Below are 23,722 nucleotides of genomic sequence, written 5' to 3' on the forward strand. Positions count from 1 at the left end.
ATAGTTTGGAAGGTTATGTAGACTTTTTTTCCAACATCAGGTCTCTTTTCCTGAAACACAAGTACTCATCTCTTTTTTTTTAGAAATCATAAGTACACATCTCTTATGCTAAAAACGAATGACACAGGCCGAGGGGGCGTGACAATCGCGACAATCGAGATACTACGACCTGAGAAGTCCATCGCAAGCTTCTTCTGAAACTGAAAACAGCTGCATAGCAATATCAAAGCGCAGAAAATTCACAAGAAATATATCCAGAGAACTGTAAGGCGCCGAACAATAAAATAAGGGGTTCTTGAGATTAAGATAATCTAGAGTGCAGGTTTACAATTGGCACATACAGACTTGTACAGAATGCCACAGTGCCACCAGTGTTCTGGATAGAATAATTCACTAACTGTACAAAAGCATATAGTCCTGTTCGTTTCGCTGAAAAGTCATGACTGAAAGTACTGTTCGCTGATTTGTTGTGAGAGAAAAACATATCCAGCAACACCATATCCAAGGTGGATTCCTGGTCAAGGGGGCAACTTCCTCGCTGTCCTCTGGTTCTGGGACGACCAGTAGCTTGTTCATTTTTTTTATGACCACTTCTTCTGTCATAAAACCACCGAAGAATTTGACCTGCCAAGGATTTAGATGAAGACATGATCACCTAATTCAGCAAGACTTTTAAGCATCCATAACTATGTTACCACCAACACTGATTTTTTTTCACTAGTGATGATATCAAGCAACACCATATCCAAGGTGGATTCCTGGTCAAGGGGGCAACTTCCTCGCTGTCCTCTGGTTCTGGGACGCCCAGTAGCTTGTTCATCTTTTTTATGACCACTTCTTCTGTCATAAAACCACCGAAGAATTTGACCTGCCAAGGATTTAGATGAAGACATGATCACCTAATTCAGCAAGACTTTTAAGCATCCATAACTATGTTACCACCAACACTGATTTTTTTTCACTAGTGATGATATCAAGCAACACCATATCCAAGGTGGATTCCTGGTCAAGGGGGCAACTTCCTCGCTGTCCTCTGGTTCTGGGACGCCCAGTAGCTTGTTCATCTTTTTTATGACCACTTCTTCTGTCATAAAACCACTGAAGAATTTGACCTGCCAAGGATTTAGATGAAGACATGGTCATCTAATTCAGCAAGACTTTTAAGCATCCATAACTATGTTACCACCAACACTGATTTTTTTTTCACTAGTGATGAATGTGGACACCTGGGATGGTCTAGGCAAGGAAATCAAGCATAAGGGTTATTTAGTAACATATTACCACATTATCCTTATGGACATACGCATGAATTCTCGCTGTAGGATCCTCAAGAGTCAACCGAATACAATATTTACGAGTCGAAAGCAAACGGAGTTCACTAGCTCGACAGGGATATGCTGCCACAACACGGACCAAGGTTTTCAATTTGTGCGTCACCTACCACAAAAGAAAAAGGAGATATTGAAGCTGGTTAGCTTTAGAGTCAGAGTTCAGAACACTCATGGTTCTGTGTTACTAAGGAAGCAAAATATATAGTTTTCTCATGAAAAGGGAGAGATAAATCACTGGGATACAACTGAAAGTAAACATGCTCGCATGTTCTCAGGGGTGCTGGATAATATTAGACCAAATCAAAAATAGAAATAAAACTAATAAATAACTGGAGAAAAATGGGAAAGAAGTAATACCTCATGATGAGTTAAAGACTCCATTAACGTTGAGTAACCTGCTTTCTCATATTCTACATCTGACAGAATTGATAACAAATTGTCATGAGGCAAGCCTTTGTGGGCAACAGATGGCAGCCAAAATGCATTACAACTATATGCAGCGGTTCATCAATACAACACATGTAAACAAGCACTTTGACAAGATCATCATGTGCTTCATTTAGATCACTATACACACATACCACACGAGAAAAATATTGAGGTTTGTTTTTATGCACAACCACTTTCATATGCAAATAGAACGGATGAATGCTATAGTGTACACTTATTCAAGTAACAATGAAGATAAGGCCTAATGAACAGACTTAAATATTGCTATTTTAATTAATCAGTTAAATGTTGAATCCGAAGCTAAATTCATGACCTGAACGATGAAATAGAATATGTTCATCAGTGATTCAGAGGAGCAATGCAAACTATCATACTACTAGGCCCTATACCAGCAACATTAGAGGGGAAGCTTGCCATCGGCTGGCGGTGAACTTTGTTGGCGTTGCGGCTGTCATACATCCTGGAGGTGTTCATGTAATTGGTAAAGTTTACTTATACGATGTCCAAAGAACAGTAAAATTCATCAGAAAAGAAGATTACTTCAGACGATCAACAACGCTACCATCTTCATGAGATAAAAGGTGAACTCTACTAGAGTACAAGAAAACGCCTTTCCAAATGCCAAACTCTTGCTTGCAAGTAATGTCGCAGAACCTGGCCCAATAAATACCCTTTTGCATGTGTAATACTTTATTGACAGACCTGTCTGAAAAAATCCTCAGAACAGTTCCGACACATGGCATTGTGCATAAAACCTCCCTGGGTAGAGGTAGTCCTTCAAGTAGAAGGGGTGATTCAACTGCCTCAGCATCCGAACTATACGTTCACCAATCAATAGCAGAGAGGCACACAAAAAAAACAGGTCAATTAAGTGAAAATAATGACGTGACTGACGTCAGCAAATGTTTTTCGAAGATAAAACTAATTTTCTTTTCATTGACTATGCTTAAGTTCAGTGCACCATATAAGAACAACCAAATAAAGATTAAAAGCTGCAACAATATTTCAAAAACACTAGAGCACCATCCTTATTGCATAGATTTTTTCTATGTTATTGCTGAAAAATTAGAAACAATAAATAAACATAGACAAACCTACATTGCCTGAAACTCAGCTGCAAGGGTATCAGTTCCATCCCAAACATAAAATATCCATTTGCCGGTATTTTCACGGACATGCAAAACCTACAAGAAGGCAGAGAGAATTTTTGGAGCACTCCCTGTACCAAAATAAGTCTTGAGTTTCAATATGATTGAATAAAGAACTAACCTTGCATACTACATCAAAAGCAGAGACCGACCTTAACTAAGGGCTAAAACGAGATAATGCAAGTTCTGTTGCACTCATAATTTATAAAATACGTAACTCCTTTGGGTAAGAAGAGTTCATAAATAGAATGGCTACACTATACTATTTGATCCTACATATAATTATCGATTAGGAGTCACCTAGAGGATTATTGGGTAGCCACGTTCTCATCTGGGTTAACAGTTCTTTGTCATGTTTCCTGCCATGATATTTCATAGAAGTCTGATATGGGCTGCACTCAGCAGATACTTTGCTTTCAAACAGCGCAAATGAAGAAAACTTTTTGTTAAATGTAACACAGAACTCCCCATGATGCTGTATCTGCAGATCAAAGTAGGCATGAACTAGGTGCTGCAGAATGTGTCACTAAAATTTCAAAAATGATGAGAAAAGAAAATAGGCTTAAATAACAACACATATAAAAAGGCATGTGGAAATTTTATAACTCCGAGAAATACCCAGTGACAAATGGCATAATTAAATAGAGTTTTATGCTGTACCACGACGTCGTGGAGACTGATCACATCTCCACTTGACTTGACACAGGGCAATAGGGCAGTGTTGTCAGCAAAAAATATTGCAGATATTCCAGCCTTGCGTGATTCATCCACAATCCTCAACGTAACAGTGAAATCTGCAAAAACTATAGCCATGATCAAGGGTTCTAGCATTGATTTGAGGATCAAAAGCGAGACTTAGCAATGAACACGGCAACAGAAGGTCCCTCTCAAGTCTCAACGTATAATGCTTCATGCAAAAAGTTGTGAAAGAGGCGATCCAAGGACAAGCGGACAAGCTAAAGCATGTGTCCCCCACAATAAGCAAGCAACATTTGAGCAGAGAACTAATCCTAATCAACACTATTCAACAAATCTTTCCAAATATATATACTTATCTAACCTCACAGCAAAAATCACAACGGAACCCCACAAATTTCCCTGCCTCCGCAGCATTTGCAACCGATAACAAACCAGGTGAATCAGACTGAAGAATAACTGAAGAAGGAAGCATACAGCCTGCAACAGCTTACGCACAAACCGCCAACTCTAATCCTGCTAAAATCCGGACTAAACCCTAAGATGAGGCCGACGGCGGGTGCGCGGCGCGGAATGAGAGGAGGGGAGGGGTTGAGAGTGAGGCTCACCCGTGCCACGGCTGTGGACGGCGGCGCCGATCTCAGCGACGACAGCGAAGAGGCAGACCCGGACGCCGGGAACCATGAGGGTGTCGGCGATAGGCAGGTACGTGTACTGAGGCTCCCAGGCCGCCGCCTCGAGCAGCCTCTTCCATACCTCGCGCATCCTCGCGTCGCCCTCGCTCGCATCGCCCTCGCGCGGCCTCTTCCGCTCCCTCGCTGATGCCTCCTCCATAGACTGCGTGCGAGTGACTGTAGCGTGCGGCAAACAACCCTGGCCCTAGGCAGTTCAAATCGACCTGCCGTTTGGATCCTAAGGCGTATATTGCGGATAAAAGGAATCCCAACAGTTTTATTTGTTTGCAAGTGGTTTTGAGTTAGGCCCTGTTTAGTTCCCAAAAATTTTCACCCTAAAATGTCACTTCGAATCTTGCGGCACATGCATGGAGTACTAAATATAGACGAAAAAAAACTAATTGCACAGTTGGGTGAGAAATCGCGAGACGAAACTTTCGAACCTAATTAGTCCATAATTAGACACTAATTACCAAATACAAACGAAAATGCTACAGTAGCCAAAGCCAAAAAATTTCGCGAACTAAACGCACTCTTAGGTGACGTTTGGATTGCAAGTGGTTTTGTGCATCCATATAAAAAATCCCAACAGTTTTTTTTTTAGATTTCAAGATTCTAAAAAATATGTGAGAATCCCTATAAAATTTAGTGCTAATCGGATATGTACCATTATAATTTTACCGTTTCCGAAACACACTATTACTGTTCAAAGACTAAACCACTGACATTACAATTCTCGTCAAAGCTGAAATATGGCATTATATACGTATACAACGTCTTTGAGCCCATGTGCAAGTGTACGGACAATTTTGTATTTCGTATAGACCAAAATACCCTCTCTCACTCTATCTCACTTACAGGCATGCCCCCTTAGGCTGTCTCCAACAGGAGACCCATTGCGGAACTCAAACCCAAAATAGGTCTCCAACATAATACATATAACCTCCAACAGGGTACCTATATGAAAGACTTATTTTGGATGCTAGAAGAGGCATAACCTAAATCTGAGTATCCTCTCTCATAGAGACCCATTTACAAAAAGAGTTGTCTTTTAGTCTTGTTATTAGATAAGACAAAAAATAGTTATTGAACACCTTGCATGTAGCGCTACCCAAAGGACGAATGGATCTTGTATTTTGGGTCGCGGTTGTTGGAGACAGTCTTACGCGCACAGGCCTTCGTCGAGCAGCTGGCCAGTTGTGCGGGGGCTGTTGTGCCGTCGCCACCGCTTTCCTAGGCAGCCCGCGCGAGGCCCGATGCCGCCGCCGCGGCTCGGTTCTACGCCACCCACGTGCTGCCCTACCCTAGCGCCACACGTGGCCACACCGCCGCCTGCACCTCACCTCGCGGCCCCACCGCACGTCGCCAGACGCCTCCGCCTACACGCTGTAGAGCCGCCGCCGCCACATCGCCTGCCGGCAGCGCACCGTCGCCCCATGCGAGCACCGACCCTTTGCCGTGGCTGCCTTGGGTGCCCACCGTGCCACCGCGACTGGCTGCTCGGCTCGTCGAAGCAGCCCTAGCTAGCCCCTGCACAGGAAGCCTCACGACAGCCATGGCCGATCCAAGGAAGAAGAAAGCCATTTTGCGAAAATCCCCTTCTAGTTTGTCCTTTTCGTTTTACTATTCAATAGAGTGGGAGGGGTATTTTGGTTCATAAGAAAATACAAAATTGTCCATACGCCTGCACGTGGGCCCAAATACGTCGCAAACGTATAAAATGGCATGTTTTAGCTTTCACAAGAACTATAATGGCACTGGCACAGTTTCGTAAATAGTAATAGCGTGCTTTAAAAACAACCGAATTGTTAAGACATATATCTAATTAACCCTAAAATATATATCGTTTGGATGAGAATCTAGGACGTGGGATTTTTTCGATCCGGATTCTTAAAATCCTGAGGATCCAAACAGAACAGGGAGCAAAGGCTGTCACGTAGAATTTGATATGGAGGAAAGAGGGAGGGGAGAACAAAAAGGTCGTGGTTTCGCGAAACAACAGTCTCATGAGCTAAAATTTAAAACAACGTGAAACAACTGTTGTACCATTATATTAGTTGTTGTCATGCAATTCATAATTTTATTTTTATTCTATGTATAAATTAAGAAATTATGAGTCACTGTGGAACAACTTAAAAGACAATCATTCTACGTATGTCAATTAGGTCGTCTTAAATTGCTTGGCAGTGTATGAAGGCAGCGTCAATACTTGCCCTCATGGTCCTAGCTAGTTGAAATTAGCATGTTTGATTTAAGCTCGGGTAGGACAGAGCTGTCTGGCTGACCTAGGCATAAATCCCACGCAGTCAAAAGCATGTTTGGATGACGTCCTAACATGGGGTCTCTCGCCCAGACAGGTGCATTCATCCCACAGTCGCTCGAAATCGAACATCTTGGAGCCATGTTTGGCCTAGGCAAGGTTCCTAGATCAGAGACCAAATAGCCCCTTAGGACGTGTTTGGTTGGAGCATGCGTTGAATTTTGGAGGCTTCAAGTTGGGATAGATGTCTGGCCAAGTTGTCTCGCAATAGGGCTTCAACCAAACCACCCCTTGATTTTAGAGGTCTGAAGTTAAAATTGTTGCATGGACTAAAAGTTATCTGGGAGGCCTCTAAACAAACAGATGTCTGGGTTGTAGCTCCTAATAAACAAGGTTGCCTAGAGGCCAACCAAACAACCCCTCGCATGAACAGGATGGGTGACTATTTAATTCTAAGGACAAACAAGGATAGGATAGGGAGACCCTCCATCCACCCAGTGCTTGGCCATGGATGTAGAACGGGTCGATACCATTAGTTGGAATATTCGATGAAGATTCAAAGCGAGTATGTTCCAGCAAAAATGAGAGAATGGACGAGAGAATGGACTCTACCCCAATTGACATGACGTCTTTTGTCTTTGGGTAGCCGTGGGCGGAGCATCGGTGTGGTTGCGCAGGGTAACATGGGGAGGCCTCATCAGCGAACTCAAGGGTGGTGGAGATAGGGCTATAGCTCGGAGCGATGACAATAACCCAAGTAACCCGATCTAGGGTGTGTGTCCGAGTCTTTGGCGGATGGCGCCAGTTGTGTGGCATGGACGGTCTCGGGAGCGAGGAGTGAAAGTGGGTGATAGAGTGGCTATATGGGCAGACGACACATGATTGGTGGAAGGACGAAGGCTGGGAGTACGGGGGCTCGATCCCCCGTCACTCCTCCCTGCTAGATCGGCCTCCCGGCAAGATGGGCGCCACCGGTCTCCTGGTCACACCTCCAAAGGTTTGATATAGTTTACCTACTAAACTAACAGATCTAGCAAATTAACAGAAAAATAACAACTTTAAGTTACGTTCTTGTTCAACAGTCTGCTATAATAATGTTCTATAAGATTTTTGTTAGGAACCCAAAACTATTTCTAACTAACTACACTCTTTTAATTTCTTTATCTCTTGCTACTTTCCCATCTAGAACCATTTATTTTATTAATTTACTCATACGTCTACTTACGAGTTAAAGTGTTTGACAACTTTTTATTTTTAATTAAGGAGCCTTTTTACTGAACTGTTGGGGGTACCTTTTTATTCTAAAAAATCAAAATACGGATTTTTTTATAAAACTTCTGGAGATGCTCCTGTTTAGATTAGATGCAAAATATTATTTGAGTATTAGAGAAATACTTTGATTTTTATTAAAATCTGCCAGATCTCTGATTCAATAATTTTTATAGTTTCTAAAACCATAATTTTGTCAAAAGTGCAATCTTTTTTAAGTTCTAACAACTGTCCTCAGAACTGTTTTTTCTAAATTATTTTTAATTTATAACACTACAGTTATATAGTTCTCGAAAACTACATCACCCAAACAGATAATTTAGTAAAGCAGCCAGTGTTGTTCATTACCGCAACAAATTGATCAACTGGTCATAGCTAAAACGTGTATAGTATAAACGCGGTTCTTTTTTTCTAAAAGGAAAAGGAAAAGAAAGTCAGTCCTGATGCAATGAAAATTTAAATCTCGTTTCTCCTTCCAATTCCAATCATTTTTAATTACATGCTTTGATGCAACAACAACAAAAATATATAAAATCATGTTCAGGTAAAGTAGTCTCGTCAACAAGGAATAGGAAAAATAGAAGAGTTTGCGTGCACGTCCGGGTGCTGGATCGCTGACTGAACAAAAGCTGCTGTGCATTGTTTATTTCGGTCAGTTCTATCCAATCGAGTCATCAGACAGACCAGTTAAACCCTCCTAATTCACCCACGTGTATCCATAGTGTCTTCTGCCCTCCTGTTTAGGCTGCATACAATGCGATTAAGAACAGTAATTTATTAGTCTTCATCGGTACATTGTTTTTGTCTCCCAACCAATCAGGGGCCGACCTCTAAATCATGACAGTCGTATAGAAATCGATGGTCGCTGCTACAATGTGAATGGTCGTATAGCAAAAGGTCGTCGCTGCTGACAGTGCTACCTGTGTGTACGGAAAACAACAGATGATCAATTCACAGCAATCTCATTCTTTTTGAACGCAATACAGCAATCTCAATCTGCACAGAAAAGAGAAAACAAACCTCTATCTATGATCCTTAGCTACATACAATCTGTATCATCTACATTGAATACATGAAACAAAGGCAGCATAAAGTGCAACAAAATCTAGCTCAGCTAGCTCTTGGACTTGGAGTGGCGGCGTCCTGGTTGTCCGTGCACCGGCGCTGGCGTCGACGAGGTGTAGGAGGAGGACTTGTGGCTGTTGTGCTGCTGCAGCTGCTCGAGCTCTGGCAGGACGGCGTCGGCCATGGCGGGGCGGTTCTTGGGGTCGTTCTGGAGGCAGCGCAGCGCGAGCGCGGCCACCTCCTGCGCCTGCTTCTTGGGGTACTGCCCGCCTAGCCTGGTGTCCATGATCCGGATCACCTTCCGGCGATCCCCGAGCTGCGGGTACGCCCAGTCCACCAGCGTCGCCGCCGACCCGCCACGGGCGTCGTCCACGGCGCGCCGCCCCGTCATGAGCTCCAGCAGCACGACGCCGAAGCTGTACACGTCGCTCTTGGTCGACAGGTGGCCCGTGACGATGTACTCCGGCGCGGCGTAGCCCCGGGTCCCCACGACGCGCGTGGAGACGTGGCTCTTGTCCCCCGTCGGCCCGTTCCTGGCCAGCCCGAAGTCCGACAGCTTGGCCCGGTAGTCGGAGTCGAGGAGGACGTTGGAGGACTTGAGGTCGCGGAAGATGACGGGGCTGTCGTCGCGGGAGTGCAGGAACGCCAGGCCGCGCGCGACGTCGATGGCGATGGAGACGCGCATGGGCCACGACAGCGGCTGCGTGGCGCGGCGGAAGAGGTGGTTCTCCAGGCTGCCACGGAGCATGTACTCGTACACCAGCAGCTTGTTGGCGCCGGAGTCGGAGCAGTAGCCGACGAGGGTGACGAGGTTGGCGTGGTGGAGCTGGCCCAGGTAGGTGACCTCGGCCAGCCACTCCCGGTGGCCCTGGAAGCTCTCCTCCTTGAGCTTCTTGATGGCCACCATCCGGCCGACGCCGGGTCTCGTCGGCGCCAGCGTCGCCTCGTCGATCCACCCCTTGTACACGCACCCGAACCCGCCCTCGCCCAGGTACGACGTGGACCCGAAGTTCTTGGTCGCCGCGCGGAGCTCGCTCATGCTGAACGACTTGAGCCCGGCCCCGGCCCCGGTCCCGGCGCTCGCCGCCTGCACCTGCACGTCGGAGCCCGCTAGCTGCCCGGACAAGGCCGACGAGCTGCCGATGCAGCGGCGCGACGCTAGCTTATTTGCGGTCGTCGTCGAGTTACTGTTATTGGACGCGGTGCTCCTGCTTGTGACCTCTGAATGAAAATGAAATCGATCGATCGATTCAGAGGATGGAGAATTGAATTAATTAGAGAAAGGAAAGCGAAGAAATTGTTTGCGTCTTACTTGATTCAAATGGAGTGGAAGCATTGGCGCACTTTGCAGAGCCTGTGCAGCAGTTCCCCATTATATCCTGATGATGATACCACTAGCTGCTACAATTTCCTCCTTTCTGTACTTGTCAGTGCTCCTCTAAATAGATCAACGAAACGACCAGAAGCAGCTGATGTAATGAACTCCAAATGGAGCACTTAAAGTTGTATAGGATGTGAAAGGCAGGCACCAGGCAGGCGAGGTGCATGAAAGTCCAGTCAAGGGAGGGAGGGAGGGAGATGCTGACGGTGGGTCCGTTGACTGACCTGATTTGCATCTGCATTGCATGGAGATGGACTGATGGAGGCCTCCCATCCGGCTTGTCAGTCAAGCAAAGCAAGCACACAAAGGCTAATTCCCTGCCACTACTTGCTTGCTTACAGCTTCCAAGACACTTCTCCCAGAGCCAGAAGTCAGAAGTTAAACGACACACCAGATATTTCTTCGTTATCTCATCAATTAACCACCATAAACAAGCCCATGGAAAGGAAGCTTTTGACAGCTAGCTTCAACTTTCGCAGTAGCAAACTAGGGACTAGGGAGGGAGGGGTCGTTTCTCTGATGGAAACACCTTTGAAAGGACAAACACAACACGTCTGATTCGGTCTTCAGCTAGGCCTGGTTTAGATTGCAAGTTTTTTCACTCTATCTTCATCACATTAAATCTTTGAACACATGTATGGAGTATTAAATGTAGATAAAAAAATAACTAATTATACAGTTTGATTGTAAATTACGAGACGAATTTTTTGAGCCTAGTTAGGCCATGATTGGACAATAATTATCAAATACAAATGAAAGTGCTACAGTGCCAAATACTGATTCCTAACCCCGATCTAAACAAGATCCTAGTATTTTTTGAGCGCAATGAGCTAGTACTAGAAAGGACATAAATAAAAAAGGAATAAAAAAGGCATACAGTGAGCCGCCAGAGTGTGCGTGGTCAGATTGGAGTAGCATGGAAACTGATGGATGAGAAACTTACGGCGACTGTGTCCTTTCTATCACGAGTAATTTAGAGCATGGAAGACAACAAATTTGCCAAATTCAGCGCATGTGGTGAATATAAGATGTTGCAACACCGCTAGCTGTTCAGTAATGCACAGCGCGGAGAACATCTGACTGATGCTTACGAATCCGCATTCATCTAAATATTACGTAGACACTAACTCCGTTGAGAGCGTTCATATCATGAGGTGAGGTCCGTCAAACAATTGATATTTGGAGTTGGAGATTATATTATGGCTCTCGTGCGGCTCACACGTGCATTGGTCGACCAAGTAAAAGTCAAGGGCTAAGAATTCTAAACAAGATCATAGGCTAGATTGGAATTTGCAACCAGTTTTTTTATCAATTCCAAACAAGCAAGGTAGACATTACTGTGGAGCACCTTATCCATGTCGGTCCATGGGTGCCAATTCTTATGCACACTTGGTCCTCTGTTTGTTTTTTTACATGTCGTATTTGTTTTGTTTTAAGTCGGACATTTGTGTATTTGATCATCATTTTTTTTAAATAATAAGTTTATGATATAAGATGTTTTTATATTTACTACGAGAAATATTTTCATAATATATAATTCATATGTAGTGAAACTATATTTTTTTAATGGGTAATCAAAGATAACAATGTTTGGCGCTAATGTGACACGTAAAAGAACAGAGAGAGAAATTGGCCTGGCGCCGATCTAACACGATGAGAAAGAAGCCTCCATCCTCTATGTTTCGTTTCTTCTAATTTTTGCTATATTAATTAATTCTTTAGTCCCGTTGTATGCACTTTTTTTTGATCGGGTATAATTTAGACGCACACAACTCACACACTACACACTCACACCACACGCACACGCATGTGTGCGCATCACTACACATGCAAAGAAGCGAAGAAGAGATTGGGAGGCACGCCGCCTCCTGTGCATAGGAAACACGCGTGCGTGTATCTAAAATTTCTGGAAAATTTCTAGAAAAAGGTACGATCAACTCTGGTGGGTAACGTCCCACTGGACAGCCCTACCACTGAACCACGGGCCCATTCGCCCACTGTGTGCGCTTATACACTCTTGACCTTCCAACTGGATTCAGTGGTGAACACAGGGATGGGTTGGAGGAACGAGGCATGGTCACCTCTAACTTTGTTTTTTTTTCCATTGCGTCTTTTAATGCCCTAGCTAATCTACCATGTAATAGCCCACATGGATCACCTGGATCCATTGGACTAGGGAAAGTGGCCGGGCGTGGAGTTAGGCTAGGATGCAAAAGTGTCGGTGTTTCAGACCGAGGGATCTTCAACCAACTAGTAAATTTGTACTGTGTGTTCCCAATCTTGGATGGTGATGCAAAGAGACACAAGGCTTATACTGGTTCAGACGATCGGTGCCCTACATCCAGTCGGAGAGATTGATCTTGTATTCCTTGCACCGAGGTGCTTGTAGTAGGGGGTTACAAGCTGGGTGAGAGAGGGAGCTAATCCCAGGTCTCGGCACGGAGTAATGAGGGCTGCTTGAGACGTTGTTCTCAGACAGCGGGTGAATATGCGTGTTACAGGGTGTTGTTTTTCGTCTCCCCCAAAATGGCCCAAGCCCTCTCCTTTTATAGTATCAAGGGAGGACAAGGACAATACATGTGCTAACTATATGGTGTCGTGTGAACAGAGGCGGCGTGTCCGAGCCCTGTAGCCCGTTCCTGTGGCGGCGTTGTCGTCGGAGTGGTCCGTCCTTGGAGCGCTGGGGCGACGTGCTGGTCACATCCGACCCAGTACGTCATGGGAGCTCCGAGGCTGCCTCGGAGCGGGTGCGGCGGTCAGCGCGCGGGTCGCTGTGGATTGATTGTGCGCGAGGCCGAGGCTCAGTCGGAGCCGAATCACGGTGGGGGGTCTCGGCAGACGCGAATCCCGAGATGGCCGAGACCCTGGTGCAGAGTGCCGAGGCCCGGAGGGAGCGGTTGATCTGGTGTGCCGGTTCGGAGGCGATGTTGACCTAGGCCAGGCTGCCCATGTCGTGTTGTTTTCGAGGCGGGGATCGCGGGGCACAGTGTAGGGCGGGCGCCAATCGTGGGCACAGCGTTAGAATACAGTTGCCGATAATCCCCACCGTGCTCTGTCTCAGCCGGTATGGCGCTGATGCGACCTCGTGTCCCATCGGCCACTCCGCGGTGTTGAGCCGCCTTCCGGCTGAGATTGCGGGAGTGGTTGACGTATTAATGGGACGTGACATGCTGTCGGAGAGGACCGGTCGAGGCGGGGGCGATGGGCTATCGACAAGCCGGCCTAGGGCGATACGGAGAATAGCTATCTCATTCAAGGTCGTATGCACAGGGGCCTCGGGCGAGACGGAGATTGGGCTCCTTGCAGAGGCCTCCCGTGAGAGGCCTCGCGCGAGGCAGGAGATTGCATCAGGATGTCGAGACCTCCTGTGCGAGGCTCGAGGCGAGGTGGAGAGCCTGGTGGGCTCGGACATGGCCGGTGATGAGCCCATGACTTACCCTCTAGCTTTGTTTTTGATGGGATTTAAGTGATCCTTTCGGTGTACGCTCGGGGTACCCCGTTCTATGGTACCCAACAGTAGCCCCCGAGCCTCAGGGGGAGTGCGTGCACTCTCCCTGAGGGTTTGTCGAGGCTTGGTTTGTAGCCGCTCCCGTAGGGATTATGTTTTGTTTCTTGAGGTTTCGGTGGGTGCGCGCGAGCGCACCCGTCGGGTGTAGCCCCAGAGGCCCTGGAGGAGTGGAGTTACTCCTCCAGGGGCTTTTTTCATTTTCGTGTTTAAGTGAGGAGTTTTTATCATATTTGTCGAGCCCACAAGTGCGAGTTTGGGCCGCGGGGGTCTCGACGAGGTTGCAGGAAGAGCCCCCCTAGCCTCCGCACGGAGCAAGAGGTCCGTCAGGGGTTCCCCTAGCTTTTTGCATGACCCTCACGCTTCCTTTTCGCTCGGAAGGAGGGGTGGAATGTGCCAGGCTACCCTCGGTGGGCACGAGCGTTGGCACTTCCGGTGAGCTGTTATCGGGTAAGTCCGAGTGGAGGCCCGTGCCCCATTCGCTAGGGGACCGCTAGCGGTCTAGAGACACGCTCCAAGAGTACCAGAGGGTTTCTCTAGTGGGTGCCAAGGCCGTTCGCTGGGCCTCGGTGGCTCGGTGCCTCCCTACGGTGGGATCCCATTCGGAGACATCCCTGCCGGTCTCGGACACGACTTGGGACGCCCCGAGCGACTGTTCGCTTGGGCCTCGGCCATTGGTAGGCTCGCCCCAAAGTCATCCCTGACTCTGTTGCCCTGGGGCGGCTGTCGAAACCTTAGGGGGGCCAGCCTTCGAACCCCTGGACCATAATGGGCTCGGTGCCCTTTATCGTATTCATAACGAAACTTCTAGCGCGGAGTTAGATCGTTTGTCTTTGTCTTGGGTGTAGGAGGAGCCCCCTGAGCCTCTGCCTGGAGCAAGAGGGCGGTCAGGGGTCCCCTAGGCTTTTTTATTCGACCGCCTCACGTCCTTTTCGTTCGGACGGAGGGTTCATTTGTCGAGCCCATTCGGGTGCGGGCCGGAGCCGCTGGGTCTCGGCAAGGTTGCAGGAAGAGCCCCCTAGCCTCTACACGGAGCGAGAGGGCCATCGGGAGCTCCCCTGGCTTTTTATACGCCCCTCGCGCGTGAGGGTTTGTTTGCCGAGGCCCCTTTGGGCGCGAGCCTGGGTCACGGGGTCTCGGCATATCTGCAGGAAGAGCCCCCTAGCCTCTGCACGGAGCGAGAGGGCCGTCAGGAGCTCCCATATCTTTTTGTACGACCCTCACGCTTCCTTTTCGCTCGGAAGGAGGGTTTGTTTTGCCGAGCCCCTTCAAGTGTGAGCCAGGGTCGTTGGGTCTCGGCAAGGTTGCAGGAAGAGCCCCTTAGCCTCTACATAGGGCAAGAAGGCCGTCAGGGGTTCCCCTGACTTTTTGTACGACCCTCATGCTTCCTTTTCGCTCGGAAGGAGGGGTGGAATGTGCCTCGCTACCCTCGGTGGGTACGAGCGGTGGCACTTCCGGTGAGCTGTTATCGGGTAGTCCGAGTGGAGGCCCGAACCCCATTCGCTAAGGGTCGGCTAGCGGTCTGGAGACGCACTCCAAGAGTACCGGAGGGTTTCTCTAGTGGGTGCCGGGGCTGTTCGCTGGGCCCTGGTGGCTCGTTGCCTCCCTACGGTGGGATCCCATTCGGAGACCTCCCTGCCGGTCTTCGGACACGACTTTGGGCATCCCAAGCATTTCGCTTGCTTGGGTCTCAGCCCCGTATGGGCTCGCTCCACGGTCAGTCCCTGACTCTGTTGCCCTAGGGGCGGCCTGTCGAAACCCCTAGGGGGCCCAGCCTTTGAACCCCTAGGACCGTAATAGGCTCAGCGCCCGGTTCCTTCATCTGAAAGGAGTAGGGCAGGGGGGAATATCTTCCCTATCGGCTTCGGCTAACGACTGGCGCTGCCTTTTGAGGTGGTTTTCTAGGGAGATAGGAACATCGTCCTGCTGCCGCAGCGGTCGTGCGCGACGTGGTGTCAGCGGATGGGACGTAACTGTTCCCACAATTAATGAGAAAAAAGTGGGCGCGTGGGCGGTAAAATCAGATCGTAGTTAACCGCGCCGGATCGAGGGGAAACTTCCCCGATTTCATTGCCCGTCCGTTTCACCTTCACCCTGCATAAGTACTCAAAGAGTCCCGCCCCTCCTCACCTTACATTGCCTGCGTTAGCTCTGCCTCCATCGAGCCGTCGCTAGAGCAGCGGGTGCTGGGAAGAAGAGGGGAGAAGAGCGAGCCAGGGAGAAAGCGAGAAAGAGCGAGAGAGTGAGAGAGAGAAAAACTCACCGCCGCATCCGATCCCTCCACCGCACTCATGGCCGGTGACATCGTTGTTGTCGAGGTGGACCCCTGGGATCCTTCCGACGTTACCGTGGAGACACTCCAGTCGCTCGTCGACGGCGGACTCCTTCGTCCGGTGATGGACCCCAACAGGCCGGAGTGGATCGCTCCATACGGCGAGCTAGAGCCGAGGCCTCATGATGGCTACGTCGTGAGCTTTGTCTCCTTTCACGAGCGCGGCCTCGGTGTCCTGGCGGATCGGTTCATGCGGGCGCTCCCGCACTACTATGGCATGGAGCTCCACAACTTCAACCCCAACTCCATCGCACAGGTGGCCATCTTCGTTGCCGTCTGCGAGGGGTACTTGGGGATTGCTCCCCATTGGGAGTTGTGGCTCCATCTCTTCCGGGCGGGGCACACCACTAAGCCGACGGGCACGTCGGGCACGAGGAAAGCGACGAGGGCCGGCGGCTGCACTCTCCAAGTGTGCCAGGACCGCCAGCACCTCTACATCCTAGCCCAGCTCACATCATCCAATCGCCGGTGGTACACGAGCTGGTTCTACCTTCGTAACGACGACGGAGGACTTCCCCCCTACACTGGGTGGATTGTGGGGAGCTGCCTGGAGAGGTGGAAGTACGGTGTCCTGAAGGATGACCAGCCCAAGCTGCAGTCGCTTCTGGAGGGGCTGGAGAGGCTACGGGGCCGTGGCCTTACCATGGCTGTGGTCATGGCTGCCTTCCACCACCGGAGGGTGCTGCCGCTGATGGCTCGGCGGTGGTGGCTGTTCGAGATGAAGCCGGGTGAGCCCATTGAGGGCATCCGAATGTCCTCCTCCGCCCTTTCCGACGAGGAAATTCTTCGTCGGGTGGGGGAGACGGTAGAGGCGAAGCTGAGGGGCGGCAACTTGACCCCCATCACGATGTGACCGTCGTGGGGGTTCCTCTCGCTAGTAAGTCGTGTGCCGCTGTAGCCCCCGAGCCTCCTTCGTTTCTTCTTACTTCTTGTTCCCTTATGCGCATTCGTCGTTCCTGCAGGGGATAAGGGACGTGCGCTCCTCTCCGCCGCCCATTTCTGAGGACGCGAGGCGGCGGGCGATCAACCGGGCGCACGCCGAAGCGCAGAAAAAACGGAAAGACGCCAAGGCGGCGAAGCGCACAAAGAAGATCCTCACGCGCGAGGAGCTGGACAAGCGCCGCCGTCAACAAAGGAAGGATGGTCTCCCGTTGGAGGAATCCCCGTCGATGTCGCTGTCGATGGAGGCCTCAGACGGGGATGACGAGGGCGAGGTAGGGCGAGGTCCCCTGGACCATCTTCCTGATGTAGTGGAGGCGGTGCCCGGGGCGTTGGCAAGCAGCCCGGCACTCCCGGGGGTGGCAATTGCCCGCTCTGGGGCCGAGGCTGACACGCCCGAGGTGCGGGCATTGGGTAAACGCGCCGTCAGCCCGGTGGGCTCGGCGGCGGCGGTGGAACAAGTGGCGGTGGAGGCGACGCAACCGCCCCCGCAGAGGACCGAGGGGGCGCCGGGGTCCGTTGAGGACCAACCGGCGCCGATGGACACGGAGGCGATGCCTCCGCCGCCGCCGCCTTTGCGGACGAGGGTCACCGTGGTGAAGCGGTTGCCGCCCCGCTCGAGGTAGGTGTATTTTTGGTGGGGTCGCTGTGCCTTCCGTTCGTTCTTTTGTCTTGTGCTGACCCTGTGATCGTCTTGTCCTTAGCCGGAAGCGACCTGCGGACGAGCTTCCCTTGGCGCCCCTTAAGGCGCTCAAGGTGAGCCTCGGCTCCTCCGCCCACTGGGTGGCGGAGGCGCAAGCCGCTATACAACGCGGCGCAGCGTCGGCGAGGGCCGACCCGAAGGAGCCGGCCACCCAAGGAGGGGCTGCCGAGGCGACCCCGACACAGACTGGGGAGGGAGTGCTTCTGCCCTACGAGGGCGAGGTTCATGAGTCAGATGGGGCCGGGGTGCCCTTGGTTACCGAGGCCCCCGGGGTCTCTGAGGCTGACGTGATGGCGGTGAGGCCGTCTGCCCAGGAGGCGGAGATGAAGGTGGCGGAGGCCTTGGTGGTGCCCTTGGTTCAGGGCCCGCCGCTGTTACGAGAGAGCGCCTGGGAGGCGGAGGTCTATCCAATCTCCTCCAACGATACTTCTCGGGCGCGGGAGGTGGTCGACGCCGAGGAGACCGGCGCTATGGAGCAGCCGGCCCCGACCTTAGGCGAGGGAAGCTCGGCCCCCGTGCAGGTGCAACCTGAGCCTCGCGGGTGGGATCACCCACGTGTACTGTGGCGGAGCCGGGACGACCCTGAGGGGGAGCCTCTATTCTCTCTCGAGGACGCAGCCGAGGGTGGACGCTGGGACACCTTCGAGCAATACCGCCATCTGGCAGAGCAGTCACGACGGATGGCGCTGTCCGTGGTGGTCGACGAACTGCCCGGAGTCACCCAGGTTCGCGCATTCCTTTCTTGCGTGATGTCGTCTTTTTCTGAGTTTTGTTGCAGTGAATGACCCCTGTTCTGCTTCCCCAGGAGCTCGAGACCCGGTCCCTTGGGAAGTCGGTCTTTCTCCGACGGGAGAGGGACGTCTGGGACCAGCTCCAGCGGCAAAAGGGCCTGCTTGCGGGGGCCAACAAGCTTCTGGCGGCGCAGAGCGCGGAGGTGGTGGACCTTCGGCTTTGTTGTGCCAACGCAAAGGTCGAGGTGGTTGTGGCCTAGGGGCAGGTCGCCCCTTTGGCAGCGCGGCCAAGGAGTTGGAGGAGGAGCTTACCCGCGTCGCCAGTGACCGAGATGCCTTCAGGTCCTGGGCTGAAGAAGCGACGGCCTCGGGCAAGGCCCTTGCTGGGCAGCTGGGGGTGGAGCAGAGTACGCACCAGCTGACGAAAGGCGCCTTGGATGAGGCCCTTACGGCGGTTGAGGCCTCCCGGACCGAGGCTGTGGTCTGGAGGGGAAAGGCCGAGGGTGAGTACTGTCCCCCTCGTTTTCTTTGTTTTTCTTGTGTTCGCCTCCTAACTCCTTGATGTGATGCAGAGCTGGGGAGAGAGGTCTCCAGGGCTGCTGAGGCTTCTCGGATCGAGGCCCAGCGCCTGAAGGAAAGGGCCGAGGCCTCCATGGCCGAGGCCCAACATTGGGGAGAGAAGGCCGAGGCCTCTCGGGTCGAGGCCCATCGATGGGAGCAGAAGGCCAGGGGTGAGTTCCGCAGGCTTCCGTCCCTTTTTTGGCTCGCTTTTTCTTCGCACTCAATCTCACTCCGTTTCCTTGGGCGTAGAGTTGGAGGCGGAGGTCACCCGGGCGGCCGAGGCTTCCAGCGCGGTGCAAACGGTGCTCGAGACCGAGATCGGGGAGCATGAGGCGCTGAAACGTGCCGCCCTTTCCGCCTGTGAGGCCTTGGAAGTCGAAGGGGTTCAGTCAGGCAACTCCCTTGGGAGCCGTTTGATTGCGCTGAGTAGCCAGATGCGCGAGCGGCTCCAAGGAGCGCTGCACACGGGAGTCAAGCACGTGTTGGCCGTCATCTCCTCTCACTACATTGGCGTCGACCTCCCGGCCATCAGTGATGGCTATGTCTTGCCTGATGATGACGAGGAGGCCGACGCGGTGGTCACGAAGCTGATGGAGGCGACGGAAGGCCCTGGCACAGCGCTGGCAGCGCTCTTTGAAGAGGAGGTGGTCCCTCCCCTACCGTCTGTCGATGCTGCAGGCCCTGAGCCTTGATCTGGGCCCAAGGGGCCATGTAAAAATAGAGTAGGAATTATCTTTGTATCGTAACGCTTGTGGCCATCGAGGCCTTTTTTTTGAAGTATTTGTGTTTCTTAGTTGTTTTTCTCGTGTTTCCGAGCCTCCGCCCTCTGTTGCTTCTGATCAGATTTCTTTTGCAAAACACCTCCTTGGAGCTTAAGCCGTCCCTTGGGTGAGAGGTAGTGAGGGAGTGCCGTAGCCCGGAGGCGTAGGCCGTCTCGTGACTCTACCGGCCTCTTGCTTAGGAAACAGACTTTGGTCCATGGGCTTTTTACAACCGATTCGTCAGAGCGTGCTAGAGACTTGGCGTAGGAATTTTTCGAAAAACGACTGAAGAATGATGCTTGAAAAATGGTGCGTGGCACTCGGGGGGAGTCCCCCATCTAGCCCCCGAGGGAGGCTTGGTTCTACAGAGGCAGAGCTGAGTCTACCTTACAGTGTTATCGTATTGCCGAGACTCACGATGGGCTCGGGGGGGTTTCTCGAAAATTTAGAATAACTAAAGAACGCTTCTTAATTGTATTCCAAGAAACAATATATACAATGCTTGGAATTTTAAGGGTAAAAGCGACGTAGTTGTTCTATGTTCCAAGCGTTGGTGAAGATTTCGCCCTTCTCGTTGGCTAGCTTGTAGGTCCTGGGCTTCAGTACTTGGGCGACGATGTACAACCCTTCCCATGGTGGGGTTAGCTTGTGGTGGCCCTTGTTGCTCTGTGTTAGCCTCAACACTAGGTCGCCTACCTTCAAGTCTCTGCTTCGAATGCACCGAGCCTGATAGCACCGTAGGGCTTGCTGGTACTTGGCCAAATGTAGCAGCGCAACGTCTCGGGCTTCTTCTAGTTGGTCGAGGGCGTCTTCACGGGCGGTGCGGTTGCTTTGCTCGTTGTAGACCGCCTCGGGGAACCATATTCCAAATCAGTGGGGAGGATGGCCTCGGCACCATAGACCAAGAAGAAAGGTGTGAACCCCGTGGCTCGGCTTGGGGTGTTCCTCAGGATCCAGGTGACCGATGGGAGCTCGGCGAGCCATTTCTTGCCAAACTTCTTCAACCAGTTGTAAATTCTTGGCTTGAGGCCATCATGCCGTTGGCACGCTCTACTTGGCCATTCGTCCTTAGGTGTCCCACGGCCGACCAGGCCACACAGATGTGGTGGTCGTCGCAGAACGCCAATAATTTTTTTGCCGGTGAACTGTGTTCCGTTGTCGGTGATGATGGTGTTTGGGACCCTGAACCTATGGATAACGTCGGTGAAGAATAGCACTGCTTGCTCGGATTTGATTTGATTGATCGGACGAGCCTCGATCCACTTGGAAAATTTATCAATTGCTACCAAGAGGTGGGTGTAGCCCCCGGGCGCCTTCTGCAGAGGCCCGACCATGTCAAGCCCCCATACGGCGAATGGCTAAGTGATGGGGATGGTTTGGAGGGCCTGGGCTAGGAGGTGCGTCTGCCGTGCGTAGTATTGGCATCCCTCGCAGGAGCGTACCAACTTGATGGCGTCGGCGACCGCCGTTGGCCAGTAGAACCCTTGGCGGAAGGCGTTTCCCACGAGCGTCCAAGGCGCCGCATGGTGCCCGCAGGCCCCTACGTGCAGGTCCCAAAGCAGGGCTCGGCCTACCTCGGTGGTGATGCATCGTTGGAGGACACCGGAGGGGCTTCGCCTATACAATTCATCGTTGCAGAGGACATAAGTCTTGGCTTGGCGTGCAAGCCATCGGGCTTTGGTCCTGTCAATAGGAAGCTCCCCCTAAGCGAGCTAATCAAGGAACGGGACTCGCCAGTCCGTGCTCTGGTCGGTCTAGGGAGGCCCCATGTCTACTTCCATGACCTCAGGCTCGGCCGAAGGAGCCTTGGCAGCCGAGGAGGCGCCGAGCCCCGCGGTGGGTTCGGCCGGTGGGCCCTCTCCCGCTGTCGAGGCGTAGTCAACGGAAGGCTTGTGGAGGTCCCTGGCAAAGACGTTCGGGGGCACCGGAGCCCGTGTTGAGGCCATCTTTGCCAATTCGTCTGCGGCCTCGTTGTATTTCCGGGCGATGTGGTTGAGTTCGAGACCGTCGAACTTGTCTTCTAGGCGACGTACCATTTTGCAGTACGCCTCCATTTTGAGGTCGAGGCAGTTTGACTCCTTCATGACTTGATCAATGACGAGTTGCGAGTCGCCCCGGATGTCGAGACGTCGTACCCCAAGCTCGATGGCGATCTGCAAGCCGTTGACGAGGGCTTCATACTCGGCTGCGTTGTTGGAGGCGGCGAAGTGGAGCCAAACCATGTAGCGCATATGCACTCCGAGGGGCGAGATGAAGAGCAGACCCGCGCCTGCCCCGGTCTTCATCAGGGACCCGTCAAAGTACATGGTCCAACACTCTGTCTGAATTTGAGCAGGTGGCAGTTGGGTGTCGGTCCACTCAGCCACAAAATTGGCCAGGACATGAGACTTGATTGCTTTTCGAGGCACAAAGGTCAAGGCTTCCCCCATAAGTTCGATGGCCCATTTGGCTATCCCACCCGAGGCCTCCCGGTTATGGATTATCTCTCCCAGGGGGAAAGATGATATTATCGTTACCGGGTGGGACTCGAAGTAGTGGCGCAATTTTCGTCGAGCCAAGACTACGGCGTAGATAAGCTTTTGGATGTGGGGGTAGCGTGCTTTGGTCTCGGAGAGCACTTTGCTGACGAAGTAGATAGGTCGTTGGATGGGTAGAGCATGCCCCTCTTCCTGCCTCTCTACCACTACGGCCACGCTGACCACTTGAGTTGTTGCGGTGACGTATAGCAAGAGGGCCTCGTCCTTCGCCGGCGGTACCAGGACGGGAGGATTGGTGAGCAGCGCTTTAAGCTTGGCGAGGGCCTCTTCGGCCTCGGGGGTCCAAGAAAAGCCTTTGGATTTTCTCAAGAGGCGGTACAGAGGCAAGCCTTTTTCGCCGAGGCGCGAGATGAAGCGCTCAGGGCCGTAAGGCATCCCATGACCCTCTGTACTCCTTTGAGGTCTCTGATTGGTCCCATGCTGGTTACGGCCGAGACCTTTTCTGGGTTGGCTTCGATGCCGCATTCCGAGACTATGAATCCCAAGAGCATGCCTCAGGGGACCCCGAACACACACTTCTCGGGATTGAGCTTGATGCCCTTCTCTCTAAGGCATTTGAAGGCTATCTTCAAGTCGTCGACGAGATCCTCGGCCTTTCTGGATTTGACTACGATGTCGTCCACATAGGCCTCGACGGTTCGCCCAATGTGGTCACCAAAGACCTGGGTCATGCACCGCTGGTAAGTGGCCCCTGCGTTTCTGAGGCCGAAAGGCATAGTCACGTAGCAGTACATGCCGAATGGGGTGATGAAAGAAGTCGCGAGCTGGTCGGACTCTTTCATATTGATCTGATGGTAGCCAGAATATACGTCAAGGAAAGACAACGTCTCACATCCCACAGTGGAGTCAACGATTTGATCGATTCGAGGTAATGGGAAGGGGACTTTTGGACAGGCTTTGTTCAAACCGGTATAGTCTACACACATCCTCCATTTCCCATTTTTCTTTTTGACCAACACAGGGTTAGCTAACCACTTTGGATGGGATACTTCCCTGATGAATCCGGCCGCCAAAAGTTTCTACACCTCCTCGCCAATGGTCCTACGCTTTTCCTCGTCGAATCGGCATAGGCGCTGCTTCACCGGTCTAGAGCTGGCCCGGATGTCTAAGGCGTGCTCGGCGACCTCCCTTGGTATGCCCGGCATATCCGAGGGACTCCACGCAAACATGTCGGCGTTTGCGTGGAGAAAGTCGACGAGCATGGCCTCCTATTTGATGTCGAGGGTGGCGCTAATCCTCAGCGCCCGGTCGTCGGGGCAGGATGGGTCGACTGGGACGAGTTTGATGGCCTCCGTGGGCTCGAACGTCTCGGCTCGACGCTTGGGCTTGGGCAGCTGGCTGCCGAGCCGGTCGAGGTCGACGATGAGGGTCTCAGCCTC

General features: G+C 51.6%; 2 protein-coding genes across 3 annotated transcripts; both read right to left on the reverse strand.

The window, feature by feature from the left end:
- Nucleotides 1-312: 312 nt before the first annotated feature.
- LOC136542821 (protection of telomeres protein 1b-like) lies at nt 313-4,459 on the reverse strand. The gene is given in 10 exon segments (XM_066535436.1): nt 313-868; nt 1,282-1,437; nt 1,689-1,747; nt 2,171-2,241; nt 2,322-2,597; nt 2,880-2,965; nt 3,051-3,086; nt 3,186-3,410; nt 3,590-3,723; nt 4,234-4,459. Coding segments are annotated over 10 exon segments (1,446 nt in total). The 3' UTR covers nt 313-691.
- A 4,360-nt stretch (nt 4,460-8,819) lies between these two features.
- Nucleotides 8,820-10,594, reverse strand: LOC136542822 (probable serine/threonine-protein kinase PBL18). 2 transcript variants are annotated; one of them, XM_066535438.1, is made up of 3 exons: nt 10,499-10,594; nt 10,206-10,331; nt 8,820-10,114 (listed from the first exon to the last, which is right to left on the reverse strand). In XM_066535438.1, the coding sequence occupies exons 2-3, from the start codon at nt 10,264-10,266 to the stop codon at nt 8,943-8,945; spliced, it is 1,233 nt and encodes a 410-aa protein (XP_066391535.1). In that variant the 5' UTR covers nt 10,267-10,331; nt 10,499-10,594; the 3' UTR covers nt 8,820-8,942. The 2 variants fall into 2 exon arrangements, with proteins under 2 accessions (XP_066391535.1, XP_066391534.1); XM_066535437.1 differs by lacking the exon at nt 10,499-10,594 and having other exon boundaries at nt 10,206-10,349.
- Nucleotides 10,595-23,722: the final 13,128 nt, after the last annotated feature.

This window comes from Miscanthus floridulus, chromosome 3 (assembly GCF_019320115.1).
Source record: "Miscanthus floridulus cultivar M001 chromosome 3, ASM1932011v1, whole genome shotgun sequence".
Taxonomy (NCBI): domain Eukaryota; kingdom Viridiplantae; phylum Streptophyta; class Magnoliopsida; order Poales; family Poaceae; genus Miscanthus; species Miscanthus floridulus.

Coding starts and splice junctions, on each gene's coding strand:
- LOC136542822 (XM_066535438.1), bottom strand. CDS start 10,266: ATGGGGAACTGCTGCACAGGCTCTGCAAAGTGCGCCAATGCTTCCACT. Junction 10,115..10,205: donor TTCCACTCCATTTGAATCAA/GTAAGACGCAAA, acceptor ATTTTCATTCAG/AGGTCACAAGCAGGAGCACC.